The 25,467-nt window shown below is 52.6% G+C and overlaps 10 protein-coding genes across 10 annotated transcripts; 5 read left to right on the top strand and 5 right to left on the bottom strand.

Moving 5' to 3' along the window:
• Positions 1-2,334: 2,334 nt before the first annotated feature.
• BO66DRAFT_385248 (putative SNF2 family helicase/ATPase) lies at positions 2,335-6,232 on the bottom strand (the record flags this gene model as incomplete). Its single annotated transcript, XM_025646133.1, has 3 exons — positions 6,177-6,232; positions 2,805-6,052; positions 2,335-2,748 (listed from the first exon to the last, which is right to left on the bottom strand). The coding sequence occupies exons 2-3, from the start codon at positions 5,886-5,888 to the stop codon at positions 2,335-2,337; spliced, it is 3,498 nt and encodes a 1,165-aa protein (XP_025498339.1). The 5' UTR covers positions 5,889-6,052; positions 6,177-6,232.
• A 320-nt stretch (positions 6,233-6,552) lies between these two features.
• BO66DRAFT_385249 (SIR2 family NAD-dependent protein deacylase) lies at positions 6,553-7,903 on the bottom strand. The gene is made up of 2 exons (XM_025646134.1): positions 7,411-7,903; positions 6,553-7,308 (listed from the first exon to the last, which is right to left on the bottom strand). The coding sequence occupies exons 1-2, from the start codon at positions 7,739-7,741 to the stop codon at positions 6,674-6,676; spliced, it is 966 nt and encodes a 321-aa protein (XP_025498340.1). The 5' UTR covers positions 7,742-7,903; the 3' UTR covers positions 6,553-6,673.
• Positions 7,904-8,243: 340 nt separating this feature from the next.
• Positions 8,244-9,395, bottom strand: BO66DRAFT_385253 (pyridoxamine 5'-phosphate oxidase family protein). The gene is made up of 2 exons (XM_025646135.1): positions 9,150-9,395; positions 8,244-9,101 (listed from the first exon to the last, which is right to left on the bottom strand). Exons 1-2 carry the CDS (start codon positions 9,211-9,213, stop codon positions 8,365-8,367), a joined length of 801 nt encoding a protein of 266 aa, XP_025498341.1. The 5' UTR covers positions 9,214-9,395; the 3' UTR covers positions 8,244-8,364.
• A 309-nt stretch (positions 9,396-9,704) lies between these two features.
• BO66DRAFT_432610 (aminopeptidase P family protein) lies at positions 9,705-11,859 on the top strand. Its single transcript, XM_025650658.1, has 10 exons — positions 9,705-9,973; positions 10,051-10,248; positions 10,318-10,445; positions 10,507-10,899; positions 10,952-10,995; positions 11,048-11,081; positions 11,134-11,355; positions 11,412-11,530; positions 11,586-11,712; positions 11,771-11,859. The coding sequence occupies exons 1-10, from the start codon at positions 9,760-9,762 to the stop codon at positions 11,798-11,800; spliced, it is 1,509 nt and encodes a 502-aa protein (XP_025498342.1). The 5' UTR covers positions 9,705-9,759; the 3' UTR covers positions 11,801-11,859.
• A 637-nt stretch (positions 11,860-12,496) lies between these two features.
• Positions 12,497-14,989, top strand: BO66DRAFT_233746 (protein serine/threonine kinase activating protein nimO). The gene is made up of 3 exons (XM_025642781.1): positions 12,497-13,136; positions 13,275-14,633; positions 14,683-14,989. Exons 1-3 carry the CDS (start codon positions 12,621-12,623, stop codon positions 14,794-14,796), a joined length of 1,989 nt encoding a protein of 662 aa, XP_025498343.1. The 5' UTR covers positions 12,497-12,620; the 3' UTR covers positions 14,797-14,989.
• Positions 14,990-17,218: 2,229 nt separating this feature from the next.
• Positions 17,219-18,496, top strand: BO66DRAFT_415826 (3-methyl-2-oxobutanoate hydroxymethyltransferase ECM31; the record flags this gene model as incomplete). Its single annotated transcript, XM_025649561.1, has 3 exons — positions 17,219-17,428; positions 17,540-18,136; positions 18,443-18,496. The coding sequence occupies 3 exons, from the start codon at positions 17,219-17,221 to the stop codon at positions 18,494-18,496; spliced, it is 861 nt and encodes a 286-aa protein (XP_025498344.1).
• A 1,698-nt stretch (positions 18,497-20,194) lies between these two features.
• On the top strand, positions 20,195-21,296 carry BO66DRAFT_443923 (E2 ubiquitin-conjugating protein UBC8; the record flags this gene model as incomplete). The annotated part of the gene is made up of 8 exons (XM_025651555.1): positions 20,195-20,227; positions 20,295-20,302; positions 20,359-20,382; positions 20,476-20,516; positions 20,626-20,658; positions 20,717-20,831; positions 20,915-21,096; positions 21,160-21,296. 8 exons carry the CDS (start codon positions 20,195-20,197, stop codon positions 21,294-21,296), a joined length of 573 nt encoding a protein of 190 aa, XP_025498345.1.
• A 1,270-nt stretch (positions 21,297-22,566) lies between these two features.
• On the bottom strand, positions 22,567-23,402 carry BO66DRAFT_233871 (LAMTOR1/MEH1 family protein). Its single transcript, XM_025642783.1, has 3 exons — positions 23,270-23,402; positions 22,966-23,120; positions 22,567-22,891 (listed from the first exon to the last, which is right to left on the bottom strand). The coding sequence occupies exons 1-3, from the start codon at positions 23,318-23,320 to the stop codon at positions 22,585-22,587; spliced, it is 513 nt and encodes a 170-aa protein (XP_025498346.1). The 5' UTR covers positions 23,321-23,402; the 3' UTR covers positions 22,567-22,584.
• On the bottom strand, positions 23,403-23,708 carry BO66DRAFT_233870 (uncharacterized protein). The gene has a single exon (XM_025642782.1). It carries the CDS (start codon positions 23,662-23,664, stop codon positions 23,485-23,487), a length of 180 nt encoding a protein of 59 aa, XP_025498347.1. The 5' UTR covers positions 23,665-23,708; the 3' UTR covers positions 23,403-23,484.
• A 509-nt stretch (positions 23,709-24,217) lies between these two features.
• On the top strand, positions 24,218-25,360 carry BO66DRAFT_336006 (DUF2011 domain-containing protein; the record flags this gene model as incomplete). Its single annotated transcript, XM_025644262.1, has 3 exons — positions 24,218-24,243; positions 24,319-24,877; positions 24,953-25,360. The coding sequence occupies 3 exons, from the start codon at positions 24,218-24,220 to the stop codon at positions 25,358-25,360; spliced, it is 993 nt and encodes a 330-aa protein (XP_025498348.1).
• Between the last annotated feature and the right edge of the window lie 107 nt (positions 25,361-25,467).

Raw genomic sequence — 25,467 nt, forward strand, 5'->3', positions numbered from 1 at the left:
CTAACCATCCCCGGCAATATCCCCGGTGCCAATCCTCCCTGATCGACAACAACCTCCTCTCCCCGCAACCATTCAAGCCACAGACCAGACCATCCATCCTCTCGTACCAGGGGCTGGTGCACCCCAACGTACTCATACTTCCCCTCCCGTGTTGATCGGCAACGGAGGATGGCATTTCCGCTGACAGGAACTGCAAACCCCTCGCTTATCTACCAGCACACCTAGTACTGACTGACTCGTAACGGATACGGCTCACTGTCCGACCCTGCTATACTTGGCATATCTCGCTACCGCATTTCACTCGCCCCGAGTGCAGTATACGGTAATAATGCTACACTATGAGCGGGCCAGGCAGCAGCAGTAGCAGCAACACCAATCTAGACCGGATTTCCCGTATCATTTCAGTATCCAGTTAGCCTATCTCGGGGCACTTTCCTTGGGGCAGGGCTAGAATTCCAAATCCAATCGATTGGCTGTCACGAGTGACTAGCTGGCAAGGGTCCAATCACTCCACACGGTCTACGTCTATAGTACTTCGGTATTATTGCGTAGAGCCTGCAGAGAGTATGAGTGCAGTACTTCTTCTGGCGGTGGCTGACTCCCCTCCCCCCCCACCCCTTTTACCCTAACCAGTCCAATGGTTTCCGGGAATGCTCGCTCGCATGAGGCTAGATAGTGGCGTTATCATCCCCCCTGGACCTACCGCAGTCCCTACAACACTAGGTCGGTGGACATATGATCATATACATGCTCATAGATAGGCACATACATAGTAAACTTCCCACAGCAGACACCTACCAGTCCAGTGACCACCACTTAGCAATCCCCAACAAGACAGGAAACACGCCGATCACCACGACGCACTGTACGCAAACCACCAAATATATCGTCTACCGGACGAAGCCCTCCCACCACTGGACCTGCAAAGCCACCAACCTGACATCAACAAAACCGGCGCTCCACCCCAGTAACCACTCAGCACCCAGTACCTAGTAGACAGTATATTCAATTTATGCATAACCCCACACCCTCAAGCAATACAACCGAACAAAAGCGAAGCGCTTCACCCAACCAAGCGTGCGCCACCACAAAACCCCCGTCTATCGTTCTGACAGATCACATACGCCCTGTGCACCCTGCCCTCCCCCACCTCTAATTCGGGGCTCGCCGTACCGCCGGAAATGCAATTCAATCAATCCTACTCCGTACTCCGTACCGTAATCCTGCACAGCCTTAGCACAGATGATCAAGATTCCAGCAAATTGATTTGGGTGTGCCTACAGCCCCACTATAACCCCCCGGGACCTCCTTCCTTCCTGCCTAGAAAAGAAGGGCATCCACTTTAAGGATTGGTAAGTTAAGGCTTGATCTTGATCGTAAGGGGGGGGATGACAATTTCGATCTAACTACGGAGTACTCACATGAGTATGAGTGTCTTACCCCGCAGCCCTATCTATAATCCACATACCCAGACCCTGTTCACCCCCACCATGTACGGGACCGTGGGTGATCATGGCGATAGTAGTGCAGGCCATGAATCGAAGGGGGCGCTAGGGGGGGGGAGATCAGGAAAGAGAGGAGGGAGAGGGGGTGGATTTGTCAACTTGCATTGTCTACTATAACTATGAGCACTCAGCATAGCCTCGGGTACTAGTTGTCTCAACACCAAGCGCCTTGATCAAGACGAGGGTGATTTACACCGTCATCATAACGGAAGCCCCAGATCCGATAGAACAAAGGAAGCGAGAGAAGCAGGAAGGTCACCTACTCCTAGCCCTTACTCCAGTCCGGCGTGAGGGAGGCCAAACCACCCCCGTGGTCGAGGATAACCATAGACAAGCCGGATGTGGGTTGCAATAGTCTCCGCCGGATCATTCCTCTGTTTCCAATCTATCTACGCCAAAAGGATAAGTTAGTCAATAGGCAGGGGTGATATAAAGACTATATCTGCAGGGCCCAACTTCCTTGATCCCTGCCAAATCTGAAACGGTCGACAGAATTCATGAAACAGCGCGGAGTATGGTTTGACAGGACTGCCAAGCTACTCCGTATACTCTACCCAATTCCTACTCAGGGAGATGCGAGTCAGAAGTTTGGGAAATATATCCATCCCATTGTGTACCCGCAATAAGCAGCTTAAAAACCCGGAATCATGATTTTATCCATATCCACATAACAACATGTAATGCACTAGTAAATGTCCTGAAACCGTGTATCCTTCTAGCTAAACCCCCAACCAACACCTTCCAATGCATTGACCTCGTGCCAAGGATCCATGTACATGGCCCATCACACGATGCGTTTCGAAGTTCGATCATGCAACCATCATCTGGATTACCACCGTCTTCCATACACTGAATCCTCCGTCCGAGAGGCACGGTTGCCCTGCTGACGGTTGCGCTCACGCGACTGCGACTCGGCGGATCGGTTTGCGCTGCTCTTGCTCACGTACGGAGAGCCGCCATCAGCCCCCGAGGCCAACAGCTTAGTGGTCTGTGTCAAGTCGATGTTGCTGTCTCCGTTGTATCGTGCTTCAGCATCCTTGCCAAACAGCGCCATCATGTCCTTCATCGTGAGCTTGGCAGCTGCGGTCTTGCCTTCGATGGTCACATTCGCGAGTTCCCGCTTGCGTTCCTGAAGGTCAAGAATCCGCTCCTCCACCGTGCCTTTGATGATCATCTTGAAGATCTTGACGTCCCGGGTCTGATTGAGTCGGTGAACTCGATCAATCGCCTGCTCTTCGACAAACTGGATTTCTAAAGTCAGTACGATTTCTCAAACTCAGTAGGCCGAGTTCAACTTACAGGATTCCAGAATGGCTCCAGGATGACTACACGGCTTGCGGCTGTGAGATTCAGTCCCAATGCACCAGCTCGCAAACTGCACAGAAGAACCCGCGTCGCACTATTGTTGCGAAGCTTGTTGAGGCTTGCTTCGCGATGGTCGTTACGCATGCCACCATCATACCGCGCGAATCCAATCCCCGCGCGCTTCAGGAAGGGCTCGATCTTGTCCAACATGGAGGTGAAAACCGAGAAGACGATGAACTTGTGGTCTGCCGACTCACGTCGGAGGATCTTCATGAGATGACGGACTTTGGTAGATGGGAGGACGTCGCCGGCGTCATCCCCAGGATTTAGGTAGATGTCATCATCATCCTCGCTTTCGACAGTAACAAGGCCATGAGTCTCTTTGCGTATGCTCGTAGGCTTCCGACTCGGTGAATCCGGTTCATCTTCGTCGGTGTCATCAGAATCATCCGAGTTGAGCCATTCACCGCCCCCCTCAGCATCCTCATCGTCGGTTCCCCCAGCCTTCCCTAGATTGGCTTCCTTGCGCTGATTCTCTGGGACTATCCACTCGCCATCTTCGCCATCCTCGTCATCCTCGTCATCGCTGTCGAGAACCACTCTTCTGTTTCTGCGGAGTCGAGCCGTGTGGGCCTCAGAGCGGCGCGCTGAAGGTGACTGTGTCAGATCAATAACCGCGTTGGGACCAGTCCTTTTCTTCCTGTCGGTTGTCATCACGTTTGTATCCAACGTAGTCTGACACTCTCTGCATCTGCTTCTACCGCCCGATGCCTCGTCCTTGCTAAGATCCATCTGACAGATATCACATTTCTTGGACACCACACTCAGTGCTCCAAACAGATCTGCCATGCTGTCCAGGTCATCGTTCTTGTTAGATGACGATTGACTACCAGTGGCTCCTGTCTGCAGGAGAATATCTTTGTCCTTTGCAAGATCGCTCTTGACCAGGTCGGGGTGATTGCACGACTGCCGGAGGCGCAACAATAGGACCAACGCGCCGGCATAGTCGACCTTTTCACCGCCCATCATCTTCTCCAGACTGTCGTCTGTACGCTGTTCAAGGCGTTTATAGAAGTCCAATTCCCCGGGCATAAATTCGGCTTCAACCTTGACGACCTCTCGTTTGACGATCTGGAAGCCATTGGACTTCTTCTTTTCACCTCCCTTGCCCTCTTCTCCCGGTTTGAGGTTGGCGTTCTGCTTCAGAACATCCTTGGTCCGTCTCTTCATGAAGATCTTGAGATAGACCTGCAAGCGCTCAATGGCAAGACCACCGCGACCGTTAGCTATGGGCTTCGTGATCTGCTCTCTCCAATTGGCTAGATCGTTGAATGGTTTGATCCGTAGGAATTTGATGAGACTCTGGAGCTCGTCAAGGTTGTTCTGCAGCGGCGTTCCTGATAGACACCACCGATATTCAGCGTCGAGAGCACAAGCAGACTGGGTTGCCTTGGCGTTCCGGTTCTTGATCGTGTGGGCCTCATCCAGGACGATCCGATACCAGTAGACCGAAAAGATGCCCGTCTTCTTCTTGTTCTTGTCGATCGCACCATGCTCCGACGTCAGAGTTCCGTAGGTAGTGATCACAACATCGTAGTCCTCCAAGTTGTCTGTCGCCTTTGCGCGTGCAGTGCCGTGGTAAACTAGCACACGAAGCCTGTGTGAGGGTTCAACTTTGTCTTGGATCTCTGCTTCCCACTGCTTGATAAGTGCCAGAGGTGCGACGACTAAAGTGGTCTTGCTGAGACCGGGCGGAAGTTTCCGAGTATCCTCTTCTTCGTCATCGTCACTGTTGTCCTCATCCTCGGACTTAGATCTTCTTAATCCATTTGCAGGTTTCCGGTTAGAAAGGATCAGGGCGATCGTCTGAACGGTTTTTCCGAGACCCATATCATCAGCCAGGATACCACCCTTAGGAAGGACACCCTTCGTCTTGTTTCGGCCAGTCTCTTTATCACACATCCAGTTGACACCCTCGCGCTGGTGAGGAAGTAATTTGACCTTGAGGCCCTCCACTGTCCCGTCATCGTCATCTTCCTCCTCCTCTTCTTCCTCGTCTTCCTCATCTTCTGACTCGGCATCAACCTCATTGGTAATCTCCTCTTCTTTTTCCCTCGCCGAATCCTCAGCGGAGGCTTTAGACGAGCTCGGAGATGTCTCATCTTCATCCTCACTGTCATCTGAAGTTCTTGTCTCCTTCACCGTCACACCCTCCAGCTGCGCGGCAAGATCATCAATGTCAACGGTGTCCTGCTTCTTCTCTTTCGTCAAATCCTTCTTCTCCTTCTTGGAATCTCTCTTCTTGTCCTTCTTCTTTTTCTTCTTTGATTTGTCCTTCTTCTTGTCATTGTCCTCGTCATCCTCAAATGCCCCCTCCAACAATGCCTTAATATTCTCATTCGCCTTCGCTGTATCCACGAACCCGTTCACATCCATCGATCCGAACCCTGTATTCTTGGGCCGCGCACTCGGCGTGAACCCACCCTCACCAGTTAAATCAACGAAGTTTTGTAGATTCCGCGACGCATTTGACATCTTGATGGCCGAGGGCTTGGAGGCAAAGAAAGTCTTGGGCGCCCGCGGCGTATTGAAGGTATAATTTTCTGGCCGACGAATCTCGACGACATCGTCGTTGACTGGGCGGGAGAAGCGGTTGTTGTTATAGGCAGAGGGACGAACGGGCTTGAAAGGGTCGTAGTGATCTGCCCGACGAGGGGTAGAGAAAGCTCCAGCAGGGCCTGGGGTCATCGGTCCTTTGGGATGGGGGAAAGGCTGGGGCTGAGGTCGTGCATGTTGCTGGGGTCGGTGATGTTCGGGGCGAGCCTGATTGGGTTTGGGAATGTTGAAAGGGTTGCCTCGGTTGTTGTTGGTGGTGGTGGAAGAGTTCGGGTGGTGAGTCTTCTGGCTCGGGTGAGCGTGACTCTGGTGTTGCACTGGGCGAAGAGGAGTTGCTTTCCCGAACTCTGGATGAACACGACGAGGCTCTTGCTGCTGCTGCTGTCGCTGTGGTTGTTGCTGCCCGTCAGTTGGCCGGCGAGGCGTCATGGGGTCTATCGGAGCATCACTTTCGCGCGCCATGTTGAGTAATGGTTATGGGGGATTGTTGTTGGTACGGTCCTGTAGGTTAGTAGTTGCCGCTCCGCGCTTGTTTATGCGTCTATTGTGTGCATCGAGCTTCCGAGAGAGCAGTCCAATAACTTCTTTGAGTTCCAGGTCTGGTTGAATGGGAAGTCTAGTTTGATCTTCAGTAAGACCAGCAAGTGGTTAGCAAGGCACACACCCTCAATGATGGCGAAAGGTGAAGGCATGGCAGTACACGCAAGGGATGAGGGTGAAGTGAAGGCTGAACCTCAAGCATAAACTCACTTCAGATCATGATCGAGCAAAGGATGCTTAGGTTATTCTAGAACTGGAGAAGAAATGGAGGGGAAGGGAAGGAGGGGCTGAGATAGACTAAAAAGAAGATCCCGCTACGAGTACGGAGTACGTATTTGTTAGTGCCGGCGCCTGCCACATTTTATCGATAGCGCTATCATTTGTTTGGTTTGGTTCCCCCTCTTTGCCCCGGCAACCGCTTCGGACGCATGGACCCAACATGGAACTTGAGCCTGCGACACAGGGCCTTGACGGCTGAAAATCTGGGGATGTAGAGTGAAATTGGAGCTTGGACTTAACTTAAGAACCATGACGTCTTGTAGACTGGTAAGCCAAATCGGAAACGTCCATTAAATTCACAGTATTACGATGGTATCCACAAGAAAATTGCGGTGAAGCAGCAGTACCCCGCTCTTCTCTTCTTTTCGTAGTCTGCTATGCAATCATTCTAGATAGCCAGATAGAACCCTCTTCTGGCCCCCTCCTTATCATACCTTGCCAATTATAGGCTCTAATATCTGGGGTACGATGACTCCAGCATCGCCCTGGAAGAACCAATCCCTCGAAGTCAACCCAGAAGACCCGACATCGTTGCGATCCATATTGATGACTGCCACCCTTGCACCCCTTGCGCGCGCTTTATCGACATACCCCGCCGCAGGATAGACCTGCGAGCTAGTCCCAATCACCAGTATGAGATCCACCGTGTCCTTACTCAGCCATTTGTCGATATAGTCGAGCGTTCGTAGCGGTAGACTTTCCCCAAACCACACCACCCCGGGCCGTAGGAGCCCTTCCTTGCACTCCGGACAGCGGGGGAGTACGTCGGGACTCAGCGCGGGCAGAGGAACCCGTTCATCGGAGATATCCAGCTCAGCATCGTCACCTTCTCCACTCTCCAGCGCGCCCGCTAAAGCTCGAGACGCCCGCTCACCTGTCGAGTCTTCGGGTGATGGATCGAGACTTGCCGCACCCTTTGGAAGGGCGAGCGCAGGCACGATTGGGTCGGTAAAGTCATTTTCGCGCGAGTAGCTGCAGTAGAAAGACGTACATTTCACAGTAAAAAGAGAGCCGTGGAGGAGGTGGAGCTGGTGAGAGGGGTGACCTGCTCGCTGCGAGAGACCTGCGTTTTTGGAAAAAAAGTCAACTGGTTAGTGTGCGAATAAAACAATTTTTGAATTTCTCTTTGTTCCTCATTTCTTCGGGAGCGCAGTGTCAGACTCACCATCAACATTCTGTGTCAACGTGATAAATTTGGAATTCTTCTTGGCCAGCTTGGCCAGAGCGTAATGTGCACGATTGGGCTGGGCCTTGAGGGCCATATGCCTTCGATAGCTGTAGAATTGCCATACCAGGTCTGGGTTGGCGTTGAATGCTTCAGGAGTTGCCAGTGCAGTCGCATCATAGGATCGCCAAATTCCGCCAGCACCTCGGAAGGTGGGAAGTCCAGAGGAGGCGGAAATGCCAGCTCCTAGAAGGGCAATGACCCTTTTGCACCCTCTAAGGTGGTCTGTGAATGACTTGAGGTCTGCTGCTGGTATGGGGGACGAAGCCATGACGGTAGCCTCTGGAACGAGGTGGAGTAGGTCCGTGTATCTAGTAGCCAGCCTTGCTACGGACAAATTGAGTCACAATAGCAGCAATGAGAGAAGTCGACTCTAGGTAGGCACAGTGAGGAATACCCTTTCCCCTTCTGACCGATCGCTTGAAGAATCTGGAAGTTGAGAAAGAGCATGTTGGCGTTCCGATGAGGGGGGACGCTAAGCGATGACGTGGGGTAGCCACCGAAGTATATGCGATAATGAACTTTATCCCCAACATGATCCATTAATTAGTGTAATACCAAAACATTCCCGTCTAATACTTTGACTTGCTCTGAGAGAAGATTTGAGGACTCATGTCTTGTGGTCCGTCCTATTACCCAGAAGTTGGTTGGCAAAGTCTTGTGTCTAGCCTACCTAGTAGCATTATCAACGTCCAGATCCCCTCACCATACCCCGCACAATGTCGACAGGCAATTCCGGCTCACCCTCCATTACTTTGAACTTGTTATGAATAGCTCAGATGCACAATCAATTCAAGAATATCTACCCGCTCATTGACTAAGAAAAATATCAACAAATCAACAAATGAAAAAAAAAAAAAGCAGATCCAGGTAAGTACTCCAACTCAACACATATCAATGCTGCTCCTCTTTCGGCAGCTGGACCCCAATGGCCTTCTCCGCATACTGACAATTTCCCGCATTCTTCGCCGCCACAAATGCGCTGATATAGCCCGGCACTTCAGCCACCTTGTTCTGATCACTCGGGACAGGCTCTCCAAACGTCTCCCAGACAGGCACCACGCCCGTCCAGACCCGGTCGGTGACCTCCTCGTTGCCAGTATCCTTCTTCTCGTCGGACACCCCACCATCGCGGATCTTTCCGCTGCCACTGACGACCTTGACCCGAAGAATGACGGTGGAGGACATCTCCGCGCGGTCGGGCGGCACTCGCGTGTTGGCCCAGCGGTCCGCGAGCACGGAGTTCGTGATGAGCTCCATCGCGTACAGCTTCTCCGCCTCATCCGTGACCAGCTGCGCGTAGCCTTGAATGATGGCAGAGCGGTAGTTGTAGCTGTGGGAGTTGGGCGTCAGTGATAGGATAAGCCCGTCGACTTTACTGGCCGCCACACAGACGGGAAGGCCCTCTCCCTCCGAGTCGCGCGCAAGGTTCATGATTCGAGAGCTGACATAGCCGTGAAGGTAGCAGTCCAGAGGCTCGTCAATGCTGGCGGATGGGTAGTCGAAGGAGCCCATCTGCCCGATCATAGGTAGAATCGCGGGAAAGGGCTCAGACGGCCCCGGGCTGAAGGACACATGAAGGACCTGGGTGGAGTTGATGATAGAATGAATGGCACCGAGGTCGTAGGTCGCTAATCGTGGTTAGCTGAGCTGTGCTTTCCCTTTGGGCACTGTCTTACCTCGATGTTTGTAGCGGTTGACGGTGTTTGACGGTTTCTTGGGATATGTTAGAGTCCTTCCCATTTTGTTGGTTTGTCCCTAGCAAGTTTGATGAAAATCGAACAAAATAATGTGGTTTCGACGCTGTCCAGTACAGAAAGAATGGAAGGATGAAAGTGCGTTCTTTCTACAGGCGTTGAGTGAGCCCAGACATTACTAGGTATTTATATTGTTCATGAGTCACTCATAATCCTACAAAAGATTAGATCCACTCTTCCAGTAAGCAGGTTCACATGGTATACACATAGTAATATTATCACTTATGTACCATTCGCAATCGACTACCTTTCTCAGCAATAAGAAGCATGGGCTGTGGTACGTCTCTCAACTCCGAGATACTGCGGTTGTGAAGCCACGGCCAATACAAACAGCGATGGAGGAAACCATCGGAAACTACTTGATGTTGATTGGCTGGCAGCGCCGAGCATGTAATCTGTGCCTGAGGCAGGAACAGAAACCTTGGGACCCCGGATGTTGGAGATCACCGTTGTAAGATCCGAACCATACGCCGTACGCGAAATTCCAGATAAGCGCCTTCGACGCACCTTCAATGGTGGTACTTCAATAAGCATGTCGACATGCAAAGTACTTCTCCGCCAATGGCCTCGCTACCTCTCCCGCCAGACACCCTCCGCTTTCCTATCGCATTCTAGCTGTTCGGTGCTCAAACAGCGCCAACCGCGTCTTGCGCTTCGCCGAACTTATGCTTCCATCTCCGCCGCAGAACTCAAATTCGGTCAACCGCTTCACGAGACACATCCTCATATCTTGAACCCGGGTGAATGTGAGTAGAGCAGAGCTCTGTACTATGCTTCTTCATTATCTTGTGCCATGGTACTGATCATGGTCCTGCTGAATAAGTGACCCCCGGAATCACCGCCCTCGAATATGCCCAGCGCCGCTCGCGACTCGCAAACAAATTACCCAAACATGCTGTAGCTGTGCTGGCTGCCTCGGAGGTCACCTATCGCGCAGCGGGAATCTTCAATGAATACCGTCAAGACTCCAATTTCTTCTATCTTACTGGCTTCAACGAACCCAGTGCGCTGGCTATCGTCGGTGCGTTTCTGACATGGCGGAATACGAACGAAACAGGCCGAGGGTATTCTGTGCTAACCCTTTTGGCAGCAAATGACGGATCAGGGAATAATCATCTCTTCCATTTATACGTGCGCGAGAAGGACGCGAAGGCCGAACTCTGGGATGGAGCCCGGTCAGGCACCCGTGCTGCCATCGATGTTTTCAACGCGGACGAGGTAGGGATGCTTGTACCGTCACATAGAATGAATCGGGCGCTGATGATATACTGGATTCTAGTCAGGGGACATCGATCGCATTGGAGATTTGCTCCCCAAGATTCTGTCGGATGCTACGGCGATCTATACGGATATTCCCGCCTTGAACCCCGGGCGGTCGTCCCTTCATCGCTTCCTCTACGGACCCACTGCTACCTCCGAGAAGCTGAAGAAACTGGTCGACGACCGCAAGGTCAAGCCACTGAAGCCGATACTGAATGAGATGAGAGTCTTCAAGAGCGAAGACGAGGTCGTACAGATGCGCCGGGTGGGACAGGCTTCCGGCAGAGCGTTCACTGAAGCTATGAGGCAGACATTCACCAAGGAGAGAGACTTGACCGCATACCTCGAGTATAACTTCAGACGCAATGGTTGCGATGGCAGTGCCTTTGTCCCGGTTGTCGCGGGTGGTTCCGTAAGTTCAATCCACCTAATGCTTGACGACAGACCGACCCTAACATGTTTAGAATGCCTTGAGCATTCACTACACTAGAAATGACGATGTGCTCCGGTAAGTATATGCGGTCGTATTTACCAGGTGATGTTCTAATACGAGCACCTAGGGATGGAGACATGGTCCTTGTTGACGGAGGCGGAGTGAGTATCCTCTCCAAAGGAGCTCTTAAACCAAGCACTGACAGTGTCATAGGAAACGGGCACCTATGTGTCTGATATTACGAGAACCTGGCCTGTCAATGGCAAATTCACCGACCCTCAGAAGGACCTGTACAATGCGGTCCTGAGCGTGCACCGCCACTGTCTCTCCCTCTGCAGGGAAGATGCAGGGGTGAGCTTGGATCGGTTGCATACGATTGCTGAGAACGGTCTGCGGGAACAGTTGATACAACTCGGATTTGATGTCTCTGGCGATGTAAGTGCCGCCTTACGCCATTTTAATCTAGTGTTCGAGGTACTGATCTGAGACAGGCCATGGGAATCCTCTTCCCTCACCACGTGGGACACTATGTTGGGCTTGATGTCCATGATTGCTCGGGGTATTCTCGTGGCTATACTCTACGGGCAGGACAGTGTATCACAGTGGAGCCGTACGTATTTCTTGCCCAGGTTCTGTTATGTTCACACTAATACTCTTCTTTCCAGTGGCCTGTATGTCCCCGAAAGCGACCGTTGGCCGGAGAAGTTCCGCGGAATTGGTATTCGCATTGAGGATAGTGTTTGTATCGGTGACGAGAACCCTATCGTTCTGACTACAGAAGCTGTGAAAGAGGTAAACTTTGCTTTCCATCGGTCTTGATTTGTTGCTGACGCGCTGGCTGCTACTTTAGGTCGAAGACATTGAAGCCCTTCGGGATTAGGATAGAAGAAACAGGAATATTAGATAGATACCCTTCGATTTAATTGTAAACTAGAAACCAACTCTCCCATTTTTAGAGGTAATGACCTCGTTCAGGTGCAGGTAAACATACAAACCAAGTTTCGGTGCTAGGATAGACGTCATACATTTTGTGATTCAATGGGATTGTCTGGACGCGTCCAGGTTTGGTTCAATTTGGCTCAATAAGACGAATTCGTGAGTCGAAGATACAACCAGATTGTTCACAGGTGAGAATCAAAGGAAACGAGATAGATTCACTCTGAGCATCAGGCAATCAGTGAAGAGCCTGAATAGCGAGGGAATTAATTAAGAATGTTCTTGGAGGAGGCAGGGCTCATGCTTCGCGCACGCCTTTTGTTGTCAGGCGCACATCCCGGAGCCAAAACAAACCCGCCCGTTCTCCACCAACCTTCCCTGACACGCTTAGCCTGGCTCTTCTCTTGGATCATCACCACTACCACCACCACTACCAACCACCAACCACTCTACTTACTCCTCCTCCTCCTCTTCCTCCCCTACTTCTCCTTGCCCTCCTACTCTTCCTTCCTTTAGGCTTGGGATTGTTGGTCAGATCCCCTTCTAATTAAGGGACCATCCAAGTCTCATTTGTTCACATCCACTCCCTGTTACTATCGTATAAATCGCGTGGACAATGGACCTTTTCTGATCGAGTTCACTGCTCGTCGAGACGTGTAATCCCATCGCGTGCTCGTCTGGAGTGCCCCTCCTTTGTTGCTCTTCCAATCTACTCCTCCTACTCTTATTCCTCGTTCATATAGTGCTGCCGCTATTGTTACCACATGGCAGCAGTATTCATCCCACCCTCCCCTCGAACCACTCTTAATATGTCGACTCGCCGACCACTCGCAAACGTGCCGAATGCTACCAATTCCCCCCACAGGTCAGGCCTCGTGCCGGCCAAACGTCTCCGGGCGACGTCAACCCAGCTTGACATCCCTTACGGCCAGCCTCCTCCGAAGAAGCAGGTAGTCGATGGCCAGGACCCGGAGGCTCGGTCACCCACCCGTCCCCGAACTTCCGCCTTGCAGAACCCGGACTCTAAGCTGTTTACACGTCGGACCAACAATGCCCAGCCCAGCGCGTTCGAGAGGAAGTTGGTTGCCGTCAGGGACAAGGAACGTCAGAGTCAACAAAAGGTTACCAGAAACGACAAGCCGTCCGCTGAGACGCTGGATGCCATGCGACAGTGGCAGAGACATTACCGAAAGGCTTTCCCTCAATTCGTCTTCTACTTCGACAGTATCCCGGAGGATGTTCGAAGCAAATGCTCAAGACAGGTTCTGGCTCTAGGAGCTGTAAGTTTTTGTTTGCCCCCAGCCCACCTCGATTTTCAGTAGCACCGGAGAGCCTCTGGTTAAAAGGGGCTCAAGGTGTACTCATGCCTGGAATATGTCCGTTCGTGTGCCATTGACACATTTGCTGACCTTCTATAGCGTGAAGAAAAATTCTTCTCGCGTCAAGTGAGCCACGTCGTGACCTCTCGCCCCATCCCCCCTGAAAATGACACCGTGACTCCGACCGAGATCAACGCGGAACCTACAGAACAATTGAATGCGGATGGGACCTTGCAGACCGTCAATCCGTCTCTACTCGACAAGAGCGCCGAAAGCCACCTTCACATGTCCCTTAAGAACGATGCACGGCGCGAACAGAGAGGAATGGATGTGCTGCACCGAGCCCGGCAAATGCGCATGAAGATCTGGGCTATCGAAAAACTCCAGCGGATGATTGCTACTATTAATGATGGGGATATCGCGGGCCATACGGGTTCGACTCGAACTACAAATGCCGTCATTGGCCACACCAGGGTCAAGGGGGAAAACGACCTCTCACAAGTGCTTCAAAATGAGCTTAACGGTCCGTCTGACCGGAATCCTCACTCAGTTCTCAAGGAGCAGATCTTGTTCAAAGGCCCTTTTATCTACGTTCATGACATGGATGAGAAGACCCGGCCTGTCATGGTCCGTGAGTACGCCAGGGTTGCCAGACGGCAGGATGGGACCTGGCCGCAATTCAGAAGTGCACCCCTGGGCAAGTGTCCGTTCATCGACGAGCCGCCTACGAAGAAGGAGCTGGACCGACAACGCGCCCGTCAACGCGAGAAGGAGAAGAAGCCGGTGCCGAAACCTGTCCCCGTCCAAGAAATCCGAGATACGAAATTGAATGTGCCGGAGATCACCAAGACCCCAGATGAAGTTGAGGAGGCAACACCGGAATATAGCCCCGCAGAGGTCATTGGCGAACCAAACCAGCCTGAGATGCAGGAGATGCAGCCGGCTAGACCACCGTCGCCTAGGAAGAGCTCAGAGAGTTTCTGCCCACCTCCAATGCAGCGCACGGGTCCATTCTTCCATGGCCGTGAACCTGCAGCGTCAGGGGTGCAGCCCTCGAACATCACCTCTGCCATCCGCTCCCAAATGGTATCTTCGACTGCCGCTGCACCCGGGGCTAAGGCTGGCCTGAGCAAAGAAGTCCATGAATTGAAGCGGAAGGTACTCGAGAAAGGGAACGGGGTGATTGCCGCTGGCACGGTGCCATTATCGCACCAAACCACGAACATGAACACGAATTTGAAGCCGAGAACCCATGAGAATCGACCGAGTAATCTAAGCCACACGGAGAAAGCTGTGAATGTGTTTGAGGAAGAGACGGCGCAGTTAGAGGGCACCGGGGCACTTAAGCGACTCGCGAGTACTCGAAAGGGGACCACTCCGAAGAAAAAGGAGCGACGGAGAGACCCTAAGCCAGGTTATTGCGAAAACTGCCGGGATAAATTCGATGACTTTGATGAGGTGAGACCTCCCGAACCGCGTTTGAAGATAGCAACTGACCGCTGTTTAGCACATCATGACTCGAAAGCACCGCAAATTCGCTATCAACAGAGCTAACTGGGCTGAACTCGATTCCTTGCTCATCCAGCTGGAGAGACCCCTCAAGCCTAAGCTTGCTTTGTAATGGTCTGGCACGAGAATACAGTAAAAAAGGTGGATATATGATATGCACAATATATCGCATTTCTCGACTCATCACATGAGTCGCCGTGTTGCTTTCCCCAATGCTCAGCAAGGGATAATATACGATGGGCCTTAGCACCTTTTCCTTTCGTCGAATGACACACATACACCTCTGCATGCGGTTCCGAGCAGGTCCCCTCATCGTCAGCTGATGATGTATTAGCGTTGTCTATATTCTTCAGAGCTGCCCTTCCTTCTTCCTTCTTTATATTTCTTATTATGTTTATTGCTATTCACATCCTCAGCCAGCATGTTCAGTGACACCTGGCGTCTTTGGGTTTTGGCAGTATTTCGTGCTGTCCGTCCTTGAGCTATGAGGCAAGCGCATGTGCATGGAACGGCCCCTGACAGCGGCGGGAGTTCTTCTCTTGGAAAGGCCCACGTGGCAGCTGAAGCCAGGAAAGCAGGGGATCGGGCACGAGGCTGTGCGGGCTGCAGGGCGTTGTCTTGCAATCATGCATGCGGTCACGCTTCAGCTGCAGGAGGCGAGCTGTCCGACCTCAGTGATAAGATTCGCGATGGCAACCGAATGCAATGTGATTGACAACGTCGCCTGTTTCGTCCTCTTCTCCCCCCTTTCCATTTGCCTGCGGTCGTCTACTCTTCTACTTGTGTTTTCTATTCTCGGTTCAATCATGGGTTGATGTGTTTCATGGGGGTTGCATACAAGGGGCTGCATTCCTGGATTGGTGTTGATGCTTGATGCTTTGCATTTACGTTCGGTGGTTGTCTGTGTCTATCTCTTTCCTGCTGTCCGTTCCCTTCTGCTGTGGCTATTGCTAGGTCCCTGAGGGATGGACTGGACCTAGGCCTGACTGGCTACCTAGGTAGCTTGGTACGTTTTCTATTATAGTAAGTAGGGCTAGTAAGCTGGTTAGCAGCTCTTATCCGCAATTTACATAGGAATGGAATACTTGATGAATTACTCGGGGTTTAACACGTATTAAGGAGTGTAGTGGTATCATATAGCCTGTAACTTAGTGTTCTTCTACTGTCCACTGCCAAGATAGGATGACTGACTCTGTCAACTCCCAACTGTTGAGGCAGTCCTGGTCCTCCAGGCTGTCCTGTCATACCACCCCGGACCTTCCCAAAATGCCTCGGCCCATTTGCTTCACCCCTCATCGGCACCGGAACAAGCCAAACCCCCGGCGGAGAAGCCACCGCCCCTCTCTCCGACCAATAAGTCTCAGTGGCAACCCACCGAGCGCCCCGACACGGCACATTAAGACCGGCAGAATCGGACAAAAGGAACTTGGAGAGGAGTACATCAACTACGCCGCATATACCAGCACGCGACCCAGTTCACTTTCTCAACAATCAACCATCTACACCGTAGATATCAGTCCATCTGCGACTGAGTCTGAGGTTTACGCTGTAGCTTGTGTAGTATATCGAAACTAGCCAAGCGGTGTACACTGTACACTGGGCAGTCCTGTTGTTACGCCCCGGGACCTCGGAATCATTCCCTCCCTGATGCTCGGGACTACGCTGCATATGCCAGCACAGCTTACACAGGGTCGGTGGTATAAAGTCTGAGAAATCTCGCCAGTCTGCGGGAATAATTGTTTATGATCATACTTTGTATCATCTCCTTAGCTACCTAAAACTCAATTTTTTTTTTTTTTTTTTTGTTTGGGAGAGGTACAGTACCTGGGGTAGCTTTGCCGTTCAAGCTCCGTTGATCTATCTGGTACAGTGTAACTTACTAGTTACTGTACGGAAGTACCTTTAACAATTTGGCCCGCCGGAAGGCAAAAAAAAAAAAAAGAGAGAGAGAGAGATCATTTGCGACGACGTCACAGCACACTGCACTCGCCTTACACAGTACTACTTTTCCACTCCTTCAATCCGACTCCGTTTGCCGCATTCGGATCTTTGTTATTCTTTTTGGGTGTCAGATTCGCCTCTCTCATCTGACTGATTACTGTTGAAATACCCTGGGCTTTTCTGGACTGGTGGATTGGTGCTGCGGGGAAATTTCACCGAGCTCTCGTCCTCCTCTCACTTCCTACTTCCAATTCCCCTCACCTCCAACTTTTTTTTTTTCTTGCTCGGTTGTACAACATCAAACAGAAGCAATGGCATCGTCAAGAACCCCCTCGGCTCTCCTCCTCCTCCCCCTCCGCCGGTCAATCCCCTCTTCTGTCTGCGGCTCTCTCTCCCGCCCCTTTACGACGACTACACCAACACTCCCCCTCCCCCTCCCCGTCCTCTCCCGCGCCGCGACCCTCACGCAAACCCACCTCTCCTCGCAACATGGGTTACCACGGAACCAAATCCGACACAGCTCGCACTCTCCGCTGGGCGCGGCGAGCGCGGCCCCGGCCCGGAAGAAGGTGACCCTGCAGACGCTGCGGGGCATGTACAAGCGCGGGGAGCCGATCACGATGCTGACGGCGCATGACTTCCCGTCGGGCCACGTGGCCGAGGCGGCGGGGATGGACGTGGTGCTGGTCGGGGATAGTCTGGCGATGGTGGCGCTGGGGATGGAGGACACGAGCGAGATCGTCATGGAGGAGATGCTGCTGCATTGTCGGAGTGTGGCGCGGGCGGTGAAGGGGGCTTTTACGGTATGTCTTTTACACCCTTACTTTTGTCTAAGGATATGAGGGAGGATGCCGGGAAAGGAGAGAGAAGTTGGGTTTGTGATCTGGGAGCTAATTTCTGTGTTGTCTGGTTAGGTGGCCGATTTGCCGATGGGGTCGTATGAGGTCTCCCCGGAGCAGGCGTTGCAGTCGGCGATCCGCATCGTCAAGGAAGGGCGGGTGCAGGGGGTCAAGATCGAAGGCGGGGAGGAGATGGCGCCGACGATCCGGCGCATCACGCAGGCGGGGATCCCCGTGGTCGGGCACGTCGGGCTCACGCCGCAGCGGCAGCATTCGCTGGGCGGGTTCCGCGTGCAGGGCAAGTCGACGGCGGGCGCGCTGCGGCTGCTGCGCGACGCGCGGGCGGTGCAGGAGGCCGGCGCGTTCATGATGGTCGTCGAGGCGGTGCCCGCGGAGATCGCCGCCATCGTCACCCGGAAGCTGCGCGTGCCCACCATCGGCATCGGCGCCGGCAATGGCTGCTCCGGCCAGGTGCTGGTGCAGATCGACATGACCGGCAACTTCCCGCCGGGCCGCTTCCTCCCCAAGTTCGTCAAGAAGTACGCCGATGTCTGGGGCGAGGCCATCAAGGGCATCGAGCAGTATCGCGACGAGGTCAAGAGCCGCGCGTATCCGTCGGAGGAGTACACCTATGCTATCCCGAAGGAGGAGCTGGCCGAGTTCGAGAGGATCGTCGAAGAGGGCCCGGACAACCAGAAACGTTGATCAATCGGATTCATTGGCGCGGTTCTATTCCCTTACATACCCCGGTGGGATTCCCTGTCGTTTGTTGGTGCGCGCAAGTCTACTTTTGTATAGATACCTTTTTATTTCCATGTTCCCATAATCATCTTCCCATAGGAGATTCTGTTCATAATATCGTCAAGATTATCGTGCCTTTAAGGTCAGTTGACGTGCTGTTAGTCGTGTTGTTCAGCGGACAAACATGTAAGATAGACATGCAGTACGTACTCCTTCACTCCTTCAACATCAACCTAGACTCCGGATATGTCTGTCATCCAAAAGCCGGAGTCATGGAATACGCAACGATGAGCTGCTCGTCCGTCTTGAAACACTAGAGATGAAAAGATAAGAGTTCAAGGGCCCTATCATCGCGACACCCCCGGAAGAACTTACCCGCCATAGCCCCCCAATCCCTTCATCCAACCCCGGCGCAAAGACGCTATTGACGTAGCAGAAGACCGAGTCGGTTTCCTTGCAGTCCAGCCGCTTTCGGAGGAAGTTGACGACGGTCTCGAACTTCTGCGAAGCGCTGACCTTGAAGACCCGGGTTTTGAGAATCGGGGCCGAGGGGAGAGGTTGAAATCGCACCGTGACTGCGGGATGGTTGGTTAGTTAGTGCGATAAGTTCTACGGAAGGCAAAAGGTGGGCGATGGGCGATTTGGCTTGTGGAACCGATCGATCGGATCGGTGACCGCTGATCATTGCAAAGTAGATTTCACGGATTGGGGGGTTGGGGCAGCTGAGGCGTGATGCTTGCTAGATGGGCAAATACGACGAGCACTGTACTTGCCTTTGCCCTTGTCTACGGCTTCGGCATCCGCCAATGCTTGATGCGCATCACGGGGCAGACTGGTCAACACCACGGAGGCGGATAGGTTCATCGGTAGATCGGCGCCATGCTTGTCGTCGGGGATGGGGGTATGTTGCGCAGTGGACGCGGAGGAGTCAGATGATTGCGTGCGCTTGGCTGGTCTGTGAGGGAGGCTGGTTTGATCGGGGTTGGGGGAGTTGCGGGCTGAGGGGCCGTGGGGGGAGGGGGAGTCCATGTTGATTTCGTGGAGGTGGATTGAGAAAAAATCCCTCTCTGTGTCCTGCGAAATAGCACTCGAAGGTGTGGCGATAGCCTTCCCTAGAAGAGGAGTATATGTTGATGAATGGTGGTGTTGGTGATATTGATATCCAGTTCAATTATTTGCATACCTCAATAGATTGCGTTTGTCGAGGCAGAGCAGATGACAGCGAGGCCAGTTGACACCTAAGGCCGACACCCATCCGTATGCTCCTGATCTTGGGCCAATGATAAGCAGGATTGCCGGCTTAAGGTTGGGTTCAAGTGGATTGGGAAGGGTTAGGCCTTGGGCCACTGTGCAGATGCCAGGATGTGCAGTAGATAGCTGGCGGGCTGAAAAATGAGGAATTGTAAATTTAATTGTTGTAGTGTAGCATGGCGTCACGGGTAGTTGTACGGAGTACGGAGTACGGAGCAGTACAGTACACTCAATGATTCCATGGAACCGGGAAAGGAACCCAGCGCCTGACCGCCTCCTAACAGTGAGTTAACTAACTGAGTGACTGCCGGGCCTGACCCGTCAAACTAGACTAACTACGGTTCCGTCACATCATCTCCATCCATCTTTCGCTCCCTCCTCTCGTACTACTTCTACTTCTACTTCCCTTTCTCCTCCCGCTTCCTCTTCTTTTATTCCCTCATACTCTCTTTCTTTCTCAACCTCCCTGACTCTCTGAACAACTCACCTCTCTCTACCTCCAACTCGGTATTCGCGTTCTCTGCAACCAGATTCAATAATTCAGCGCCTTGGCCCTTTACATCTGCCCTATCGCTACCCAGATTCGCCCCGCTCATTGCTTCCCCGCTTCGACCTTGGGGAAGACCTCAACCTCCAACACCGACATTTTTCGTCGCTTGATTTTACTGAGACCCGGTTTCGTTCCCCCCATACTGAAACGATCACCCACGAGAATTCCAAATCCCCCAATCCGTCAAAATGAGCAGCCCTAAGCGGAGAATCGAGACCGATGTGAGTATCCTCCTTCCGTACCTGTCACGAGAGTGGCGGAAATGCTGACGGCGGTGTTCTTTGACAGGTTATGAAGTATGCTACGCCATAAGTGCCTCGCGATCGCATGATAGCTAACTAATGGGTCACAGGATGTATGCGCCCCGGTTTACGCCGTTCCTTTGTACCTACGCCGCCGATGGAGATGGGATTCACGAAGACATTCGAGCGGGACGGAATACATAGGCATCATGCTGATGGACAAATAGGTTGATGAGTGACTATGAGGTGACTCTGGTCAATGATAACAGTACGCTGCTGCCCTTCTGGACCAAGCTGCCTTGCATTTGCTAACAATCGATGTAGTGTACGTCTCATTGCCCCGAGATTCGTGACTTATTAACCTACCACCAGGCAAGAATTCTACGTCCGCTTCAAGGGCCCTGAGGAGAGTGAGTGGTCTCGCATTCCACGGTTCAATCCAAGTCGAGTTTGTTAACCAAATTCAAGCTCCGTTCGCTGGTGGCCACTGGAAGATCCACGTCGAACTCCCCGATCAATACCCATACAAGAGCCCCAGCATCGGGTTTGTCAACCGGATCTTTCACCCGAACATCGATGAGCTGTATGTACCGTTATTTCCCAACCCCAACCGTCCGATTTTCCCCATAACCTTCCCCAACTCACCTTTGGTTTCTCCCCACCCAGCTCCGGCTCCGTCTGCCTCGACGTCATCAACCAGACCTGGTCCCCCATGTACGACATGATCAACATCTTCGAGGTCTTCCTCCCTCAGCTCCTCCGCTACCCCAACCCGTCCGACCCTCTCAACGGCGAAGCAGCAGCCATGCTCATGCGTGAGCCCAAGACCTACGACGCTAAAGTGAAAGGTAAGGGGATCCATTCCTCCATCCCCAGTCAGACTCGCAAACATACTAATCCATATTCAACAGAGTATGTCGCCAAGTACGCCAGCAAAGACGCCGTCGACGACGCCGGCGAAGACACCGAGTCGGAAGACGAGCTGAGCTCGGCTGGGAGCTATGAATCCGGTGGCGAGGAGCCGGCCGGTACGATGGATGATGTTTAGAGGTACTGTACCAATCGTCCGCTTTCCTCCTTCGCAACCATGCCCTTGCATCTAGACTGGTTTCAGTCACCTTTTTTTCTTTTCCCAACCTTTCTCTGCTCCTGATTTGGACATTATACTCCCATCTATATCGCATTGGCATTGTCTCATCCTTTTACTTCTCCGCCTCCTATCTTCTCCTTGCCCTCTCGCGATTTGCGATTTATTTTTATCATCTTATCAAGTGAAATCATGCCGGTGTCAGGCTGGAAGGCGTTCCATGGCGGAGTTTCTCTTTTTTGTTTTCCCTTTCTGCTGAAGTCCACTGGTGCAATCGAAATGTCTTTGCCCCTCGTCATGAGGATGTTGTTGGGGATGCTGTAGGATGGGTTGGAGCTGGTTTGGGAAGGTGCTCAGCTTAGGTGTACTATTACCCACCTACCTACCAGCGACGGCCCATCTGTCTCTATCCTTCCCAACACTCCGTGTTTTTTCGAGATAATACAGAAAATTCCAAACTTTATGGATTTGTATAATAAGAACCAAGATTGCCATGCCTATTGGTACGGTCTATTGCACAGTGGCACAAACAACAACTGTCTATGTCATAGATCTCAATTGAGATGGTATCGAAGTGCGCGCCTCAGGCCGAAGTAGCCGGGGCAACAATCTTACTACATAGAAATCGGGCAGGAAAAACAGCTCATGCGTCCATCACACCACAGAGAGACCAAAGTTGAGAGGAAGATGACAAACACAGAACAGAAAAAAAGAAATCCGACATTCAAAGAGAGAAATGAAATGAAGAGGAAGGACACAGGCTAAGCCAGGGTATTATAAAAGGGGGGGAAAGGTATGATTCAACATGGGAATCTACCATCAGAAGATGACGGCAAAGAAGAAGAAGAAGAAGAAGAAGAAGAAAAAGAAGAAGTTAGATATGAAGGCTCCAAAGAAGGGGGGCAAGAGAACGGAAGATCAGAAAGATTGACAATAAAAACGCCCGTCGTCGCCCGGCGACCCATGAAAAATGCAAGATGAGTTTGAGGATGCGTATGAGGAAGGCAGAGAGAGAGAGAGGGGGGATTATCGACCGATGAGGAAAAGTATCTTTGGCGACCCTCATCTTGGAGTCAAGCTGCTTATGTCTGTTTCAGCAACAGCTCGCAAAGAGCTGGCGCAGTGTTGCTCGTTCGCCGTTACTGCTCTTCAGCTCAAACAGAAACACGTCCGTGCGCTTCTGCTCCTCCTCCCCTGCCTTTACCCGCCCTAGTTTGGGTTTACTTTTGATCGATTCTTTTCTCCGAGGTTAGGTCACTTTCAACACCCCGAAGACATCCCTCGACGCGTCCTCATCCGTGCTCGAACCGGGCCGCGACCGGTTCTTGCGCGTGTTGATCACCACCTCCCCCCAATGCTTCGGGACCGTCCCGCCGGGTTTCGGCGATGCGGCGGATCGGCGCGGCGCGCGCGGGGGGGTCGTGTCCGTTTTCGTGACCTTGACGGGCGGAGGGGCGTCGGAGGTCGAGGTGGAGGGGGCGACGACGGCGCTGGGGAGGGTCGCATGCGGTTGGAGATGGGGCTGGGGTTGGATCGACCAGATGTCGATGACGGAGCTTAGATTGAGTTAGGAATCCGCTCGCTCGCACAGAATCCAAATGTAACAAGAAAAGCTGTGGGTTGCGCTTACTCCGAGGCTCTTTGGCAGATGGCTTCTAATGCTTCTCGTTCGCGCTTCAGGTAGCCCGGATCCGGGTGGTTGCTGGGGCTGGCGTTGTTGAGGGATCCGTAGCCGTAGCCGGGTTGGTTGTAGATGTCTTCTTCGAGGAGGCGGGAGGATTCGCTCTATGAGATTTGCAGTTTGAGTTAGCGGGGATTTACTTTGGATGTTGTCCTGAAAAGAAAAAGGGTTTGCGCGGCGAGCTTCCGGCGCAATGTCTGGCTAAGGAGAAGACATGGAGTTGAAGGGGGGGGGGGGGTGATGGGAAACGTACATCTTGGCTTTCTGGGGGACTACGCCCCAGACATGAGGCGCAAATACCCATTGTGATTGTTTATGGTTGGTTGGCTATGGTGATGGTGTATTCTAGTCAAGGTGAGAGGAAAGTATCTTGTTTCTGGATGTGGTGTGACGTTGGCTGGGGATGAGAGATAACACGGATCGGAACTGGGTGATAAAGCGAGCTGAAAAACGAGAGACGGTCTCAATTCAAAAGAAGGTTGGTTGGCGAAGTGCAATGTACAGGAGCGCACCAGGCGGTGATACTGAAGGTGAAGGAGGGGTTGTGTTTGGGTGGTGGTGGTGGTGGATGAAGCTGGTGGTGTGGTGGTTGTACAAGTCGAGATAGTGAGGCGCCCGTGGGTGGAGCAAGTTATCCGGGAACCTCATGAATGCCACGGGCTGGCGCTCTTCCTTCTATGCCTAATCCGTCGGACACATGTGGCCCGTGCGTGGCGCTAGCGCACCATCCAGCCACTATACAGTAATTTACTAGGTACACAGTAGCAGCACAGTGATTACTCCCTTCTCAAAATAAGAGTACGTAGATGGATCTAGATATAATTATACCAGTAGTGATTGATGCAAACAAAGATACTCATATAAGCAACTTAAAATTGGAGGCAGATCTCCAGTCCAATCAATTCCTGAAATCAACAATCAATTGAACAAGCGCGATGCATACGTACAGCCAATGCTCCGGGGCCGTGGCCGCACCAGAAAACCACTGGTGGAAATAAAGCTGTCCGCGGCCGACGACCGACAATTTTCATTTCCACCGCCAACCCGCCAACCAACCAACCGGCAACGAGTCACCGTCACCACCAGCCCGCAGCGCAGATAAACAAACAGATCTGTAACGCGATCGATTCTCCTTCTAAAGAAAGCATTAGCTTGCTTATTTCTATTATCCGACTGGTGACAACTTCCCGAAACCGACACCATGTTTGACCTTCCCATGGCAAAACGGTATGCCGATGTCACGACTTGCGGTTCTTCAGTGCCCTCCAATCCACAATCCCACTAACAGAGCTCCCGTATTAGCGTTCGACGCGATGAGCTACTCTCCAGAGACTCAGAATCTCCTCCCGCATCGCCGCCCCCGGAATCCGCGCTTCCAGATGTCCAGCAGCGTCTTGGGGCATTGCTCAATCTCGACGCCCTGATCGCACCCGCATACGCCGCCCCTGAACCCACCCAACCACAGGACAACGAGCACAACGCGGATGAAGAGGAGCAAGAATTCGAATTCCGTTTGTTCAGTGCTCCTGCCCCGGCGACAGCCACGAAACCCTTGGCTGGTGCGACGTCGGACGGCAAGGACGCAAACGAGAACAAGGTGACGGACCCCGCCGCAGCGGCGGGGGTGGCGCAAAAACTACGCATCCGGGTCCGGTCTCCTACTCCTGGGGCTGGAGGTCTGGAGGATGGTCGCTTGGTGAACCCCTTCCGTGGGTATGGGCACTACTTCACCGCGCCGGGGTCGATGACGGGGGGAAAGGCGGACAGCCAGGAGGAGGAGATTCTCAGAGCTAAGAGGCAGCAGTTTGAGGAGGTGGCAGTATCTGGGCTGCAGATGCTGGGGTTCGCTCAGGTGCCGTGGGTAAGTGTCACATCTCTTTCCTTGCTGATAATTGTGTCGTGGGGGAAGCACGCTTGCTAACTGTGCTTCTCGAAGCCTGGTTGTTATCTTCCCTGGAAAGTGGTTCATCTGAAGAGTGAGAAGACGGCGAAGGGATCAAAGAATGCAGGTGATATCGACACCCAGCCGACGACTTGTGTGGTCGATCCGCCCGAGAGAGTCCCGGTTTCGAGCAAAAAGCCCGGAAAGAAGCGGCGCATCCAGCTGCGGAAACGCCGTTCGGCCAAGGATGAAGCGAAGAAGCGGCAGGAGGAGGAAGAGAAACGTAAAGCGGAGAAACGCAACCGCAAGAATCGCGAGCAGAAGCTCAAGCGGAGACAAAAGGCCAGAGAACAAAAGGCCGCTGCAGCAGCTGCTGCCGCTGCCGCTGGCACCGCCGAAGGTCAAGCTGCACAGCCTGCTGGGGTGGAGGACGGTGCTTCCTCGGATGGAGGAAGTGACTGAGGCCTTTCGAAAGTGTATTATGTCTCCCATTCATTCTTAGCCTATGATACCCGTGCCGATATCATGTTCCAACAATTATCTTCTTCTACGGATTCTACACTTCTACT

Source organism: Aspergillus aculeatinus (genome assembly GCF_003184765.1).
Source record: "Aspergillus aculeatinus CBS 121060 unplaced genomic scaffold BO66scaffold_78, whole genome shotgun sequence".
NCBI lineage: Eukaryota > Fungi > Ascomycota > Eurotiomycetes > Eurotiales > Aspergillaceae > Aspergillus > Aspergillus aculeatinus.

Coding starts and splice junctions, on each gene's coding strand:
- BO66DRAFT_233871 (XM_025642783.1), bottom strand. CDS start 23,320: ATGGGTATTTGCGCCTCATGTCTGGGGCGTAGTCCCCCAGAAAGCCAA. Junction 23,121..23,269: donor GTCCCCCAGAAAGCCAAGAT/GTACGTTTCCCA, acceptor CAAATCTCATAG/AGCGAATCCTCCCGCCTCCT. Junction 22,892..22,965: donor ATCTGCCAAAGAGCCTCGGA/GTAAGCGCAACC, acceptor ACTCAATCTAAG/CTCCGTCATCGACATCTGGT.
- BO66DRAFT_385249 (XM_025646134.1), bottom strand. CDS start 7,741: ATGGCTTCGTCCCCCATACCAGCAGCAGACCTCAAGTCATTCACAGAC. Junction 7,309..7,410: donor GTTGACACAGAATGTTGATG/GTGAGTCTGACA, acceptor CCAAAAACGCAG/GTCTCTCGCAGCGAGCAGGT.
- BO66DRAFT_233870 (XM_025642782.1), bottom strand. CDS start 23,664: ATGAGGTTCCCGGATAACTTGCTCCACCCACGGGCGCCTCACTATCTC.
- BO66DRAFT_432610 (XM_025650658.1), top strand. CDS start 9,760: ATGTCGACATGCAAAGTACTTCTCCGCCAATGGCCTCGCTACCTCTCC. Junction 10,249..10,317: donor CAGTGCGCTGGCTATCGTCG/GTGCGTTTCTGA, acceptor CCCTTTTGGCAG/CAAATGACGGATCAGGGAAT. Junction 10,996..11,047: donor AGAAATGACGATGTGCTCCG/GTAAGTATATGC, acceptor ACGAGCACCTAG/GGATGGAGACATGGTCCTTG.
- BO66DRAFT_385253 (XM_025646135.1), bottom strand. CDS start 9,213: ATGGGAAGGACTCTAACATATCCCAAGAAACCGTCAAACACCGTCAAC. Junction 9,102..9,149: donor CAACCGCTACAAACATCGAG/GTAAGACAGTGC, acceptor AACCACGATTAG/CGACCTACGACCTCGGTGCC.
- BO66DRAFT_233746 (XM_025642781.1), top strand. CDS start 12,621: ATGGCAGCAGTATTCATCCCACCCTCCCCTCGAACCACTCTTAATATG. Junction 13,137..13,274: donor AGGTTCTGGCTCTAGGAGCT/GTAAGTTTTTGT, acceptor GACCTTCTATAG/CGTGAAGAAAAATTCTTCTC. Junction 14,634..14,682: donor AATTCGATGACTTTGATGAG/GTGAGACCTCCC, acceptor ACCGCTGTTTAG/CACATCATGACTCGAAAGCA.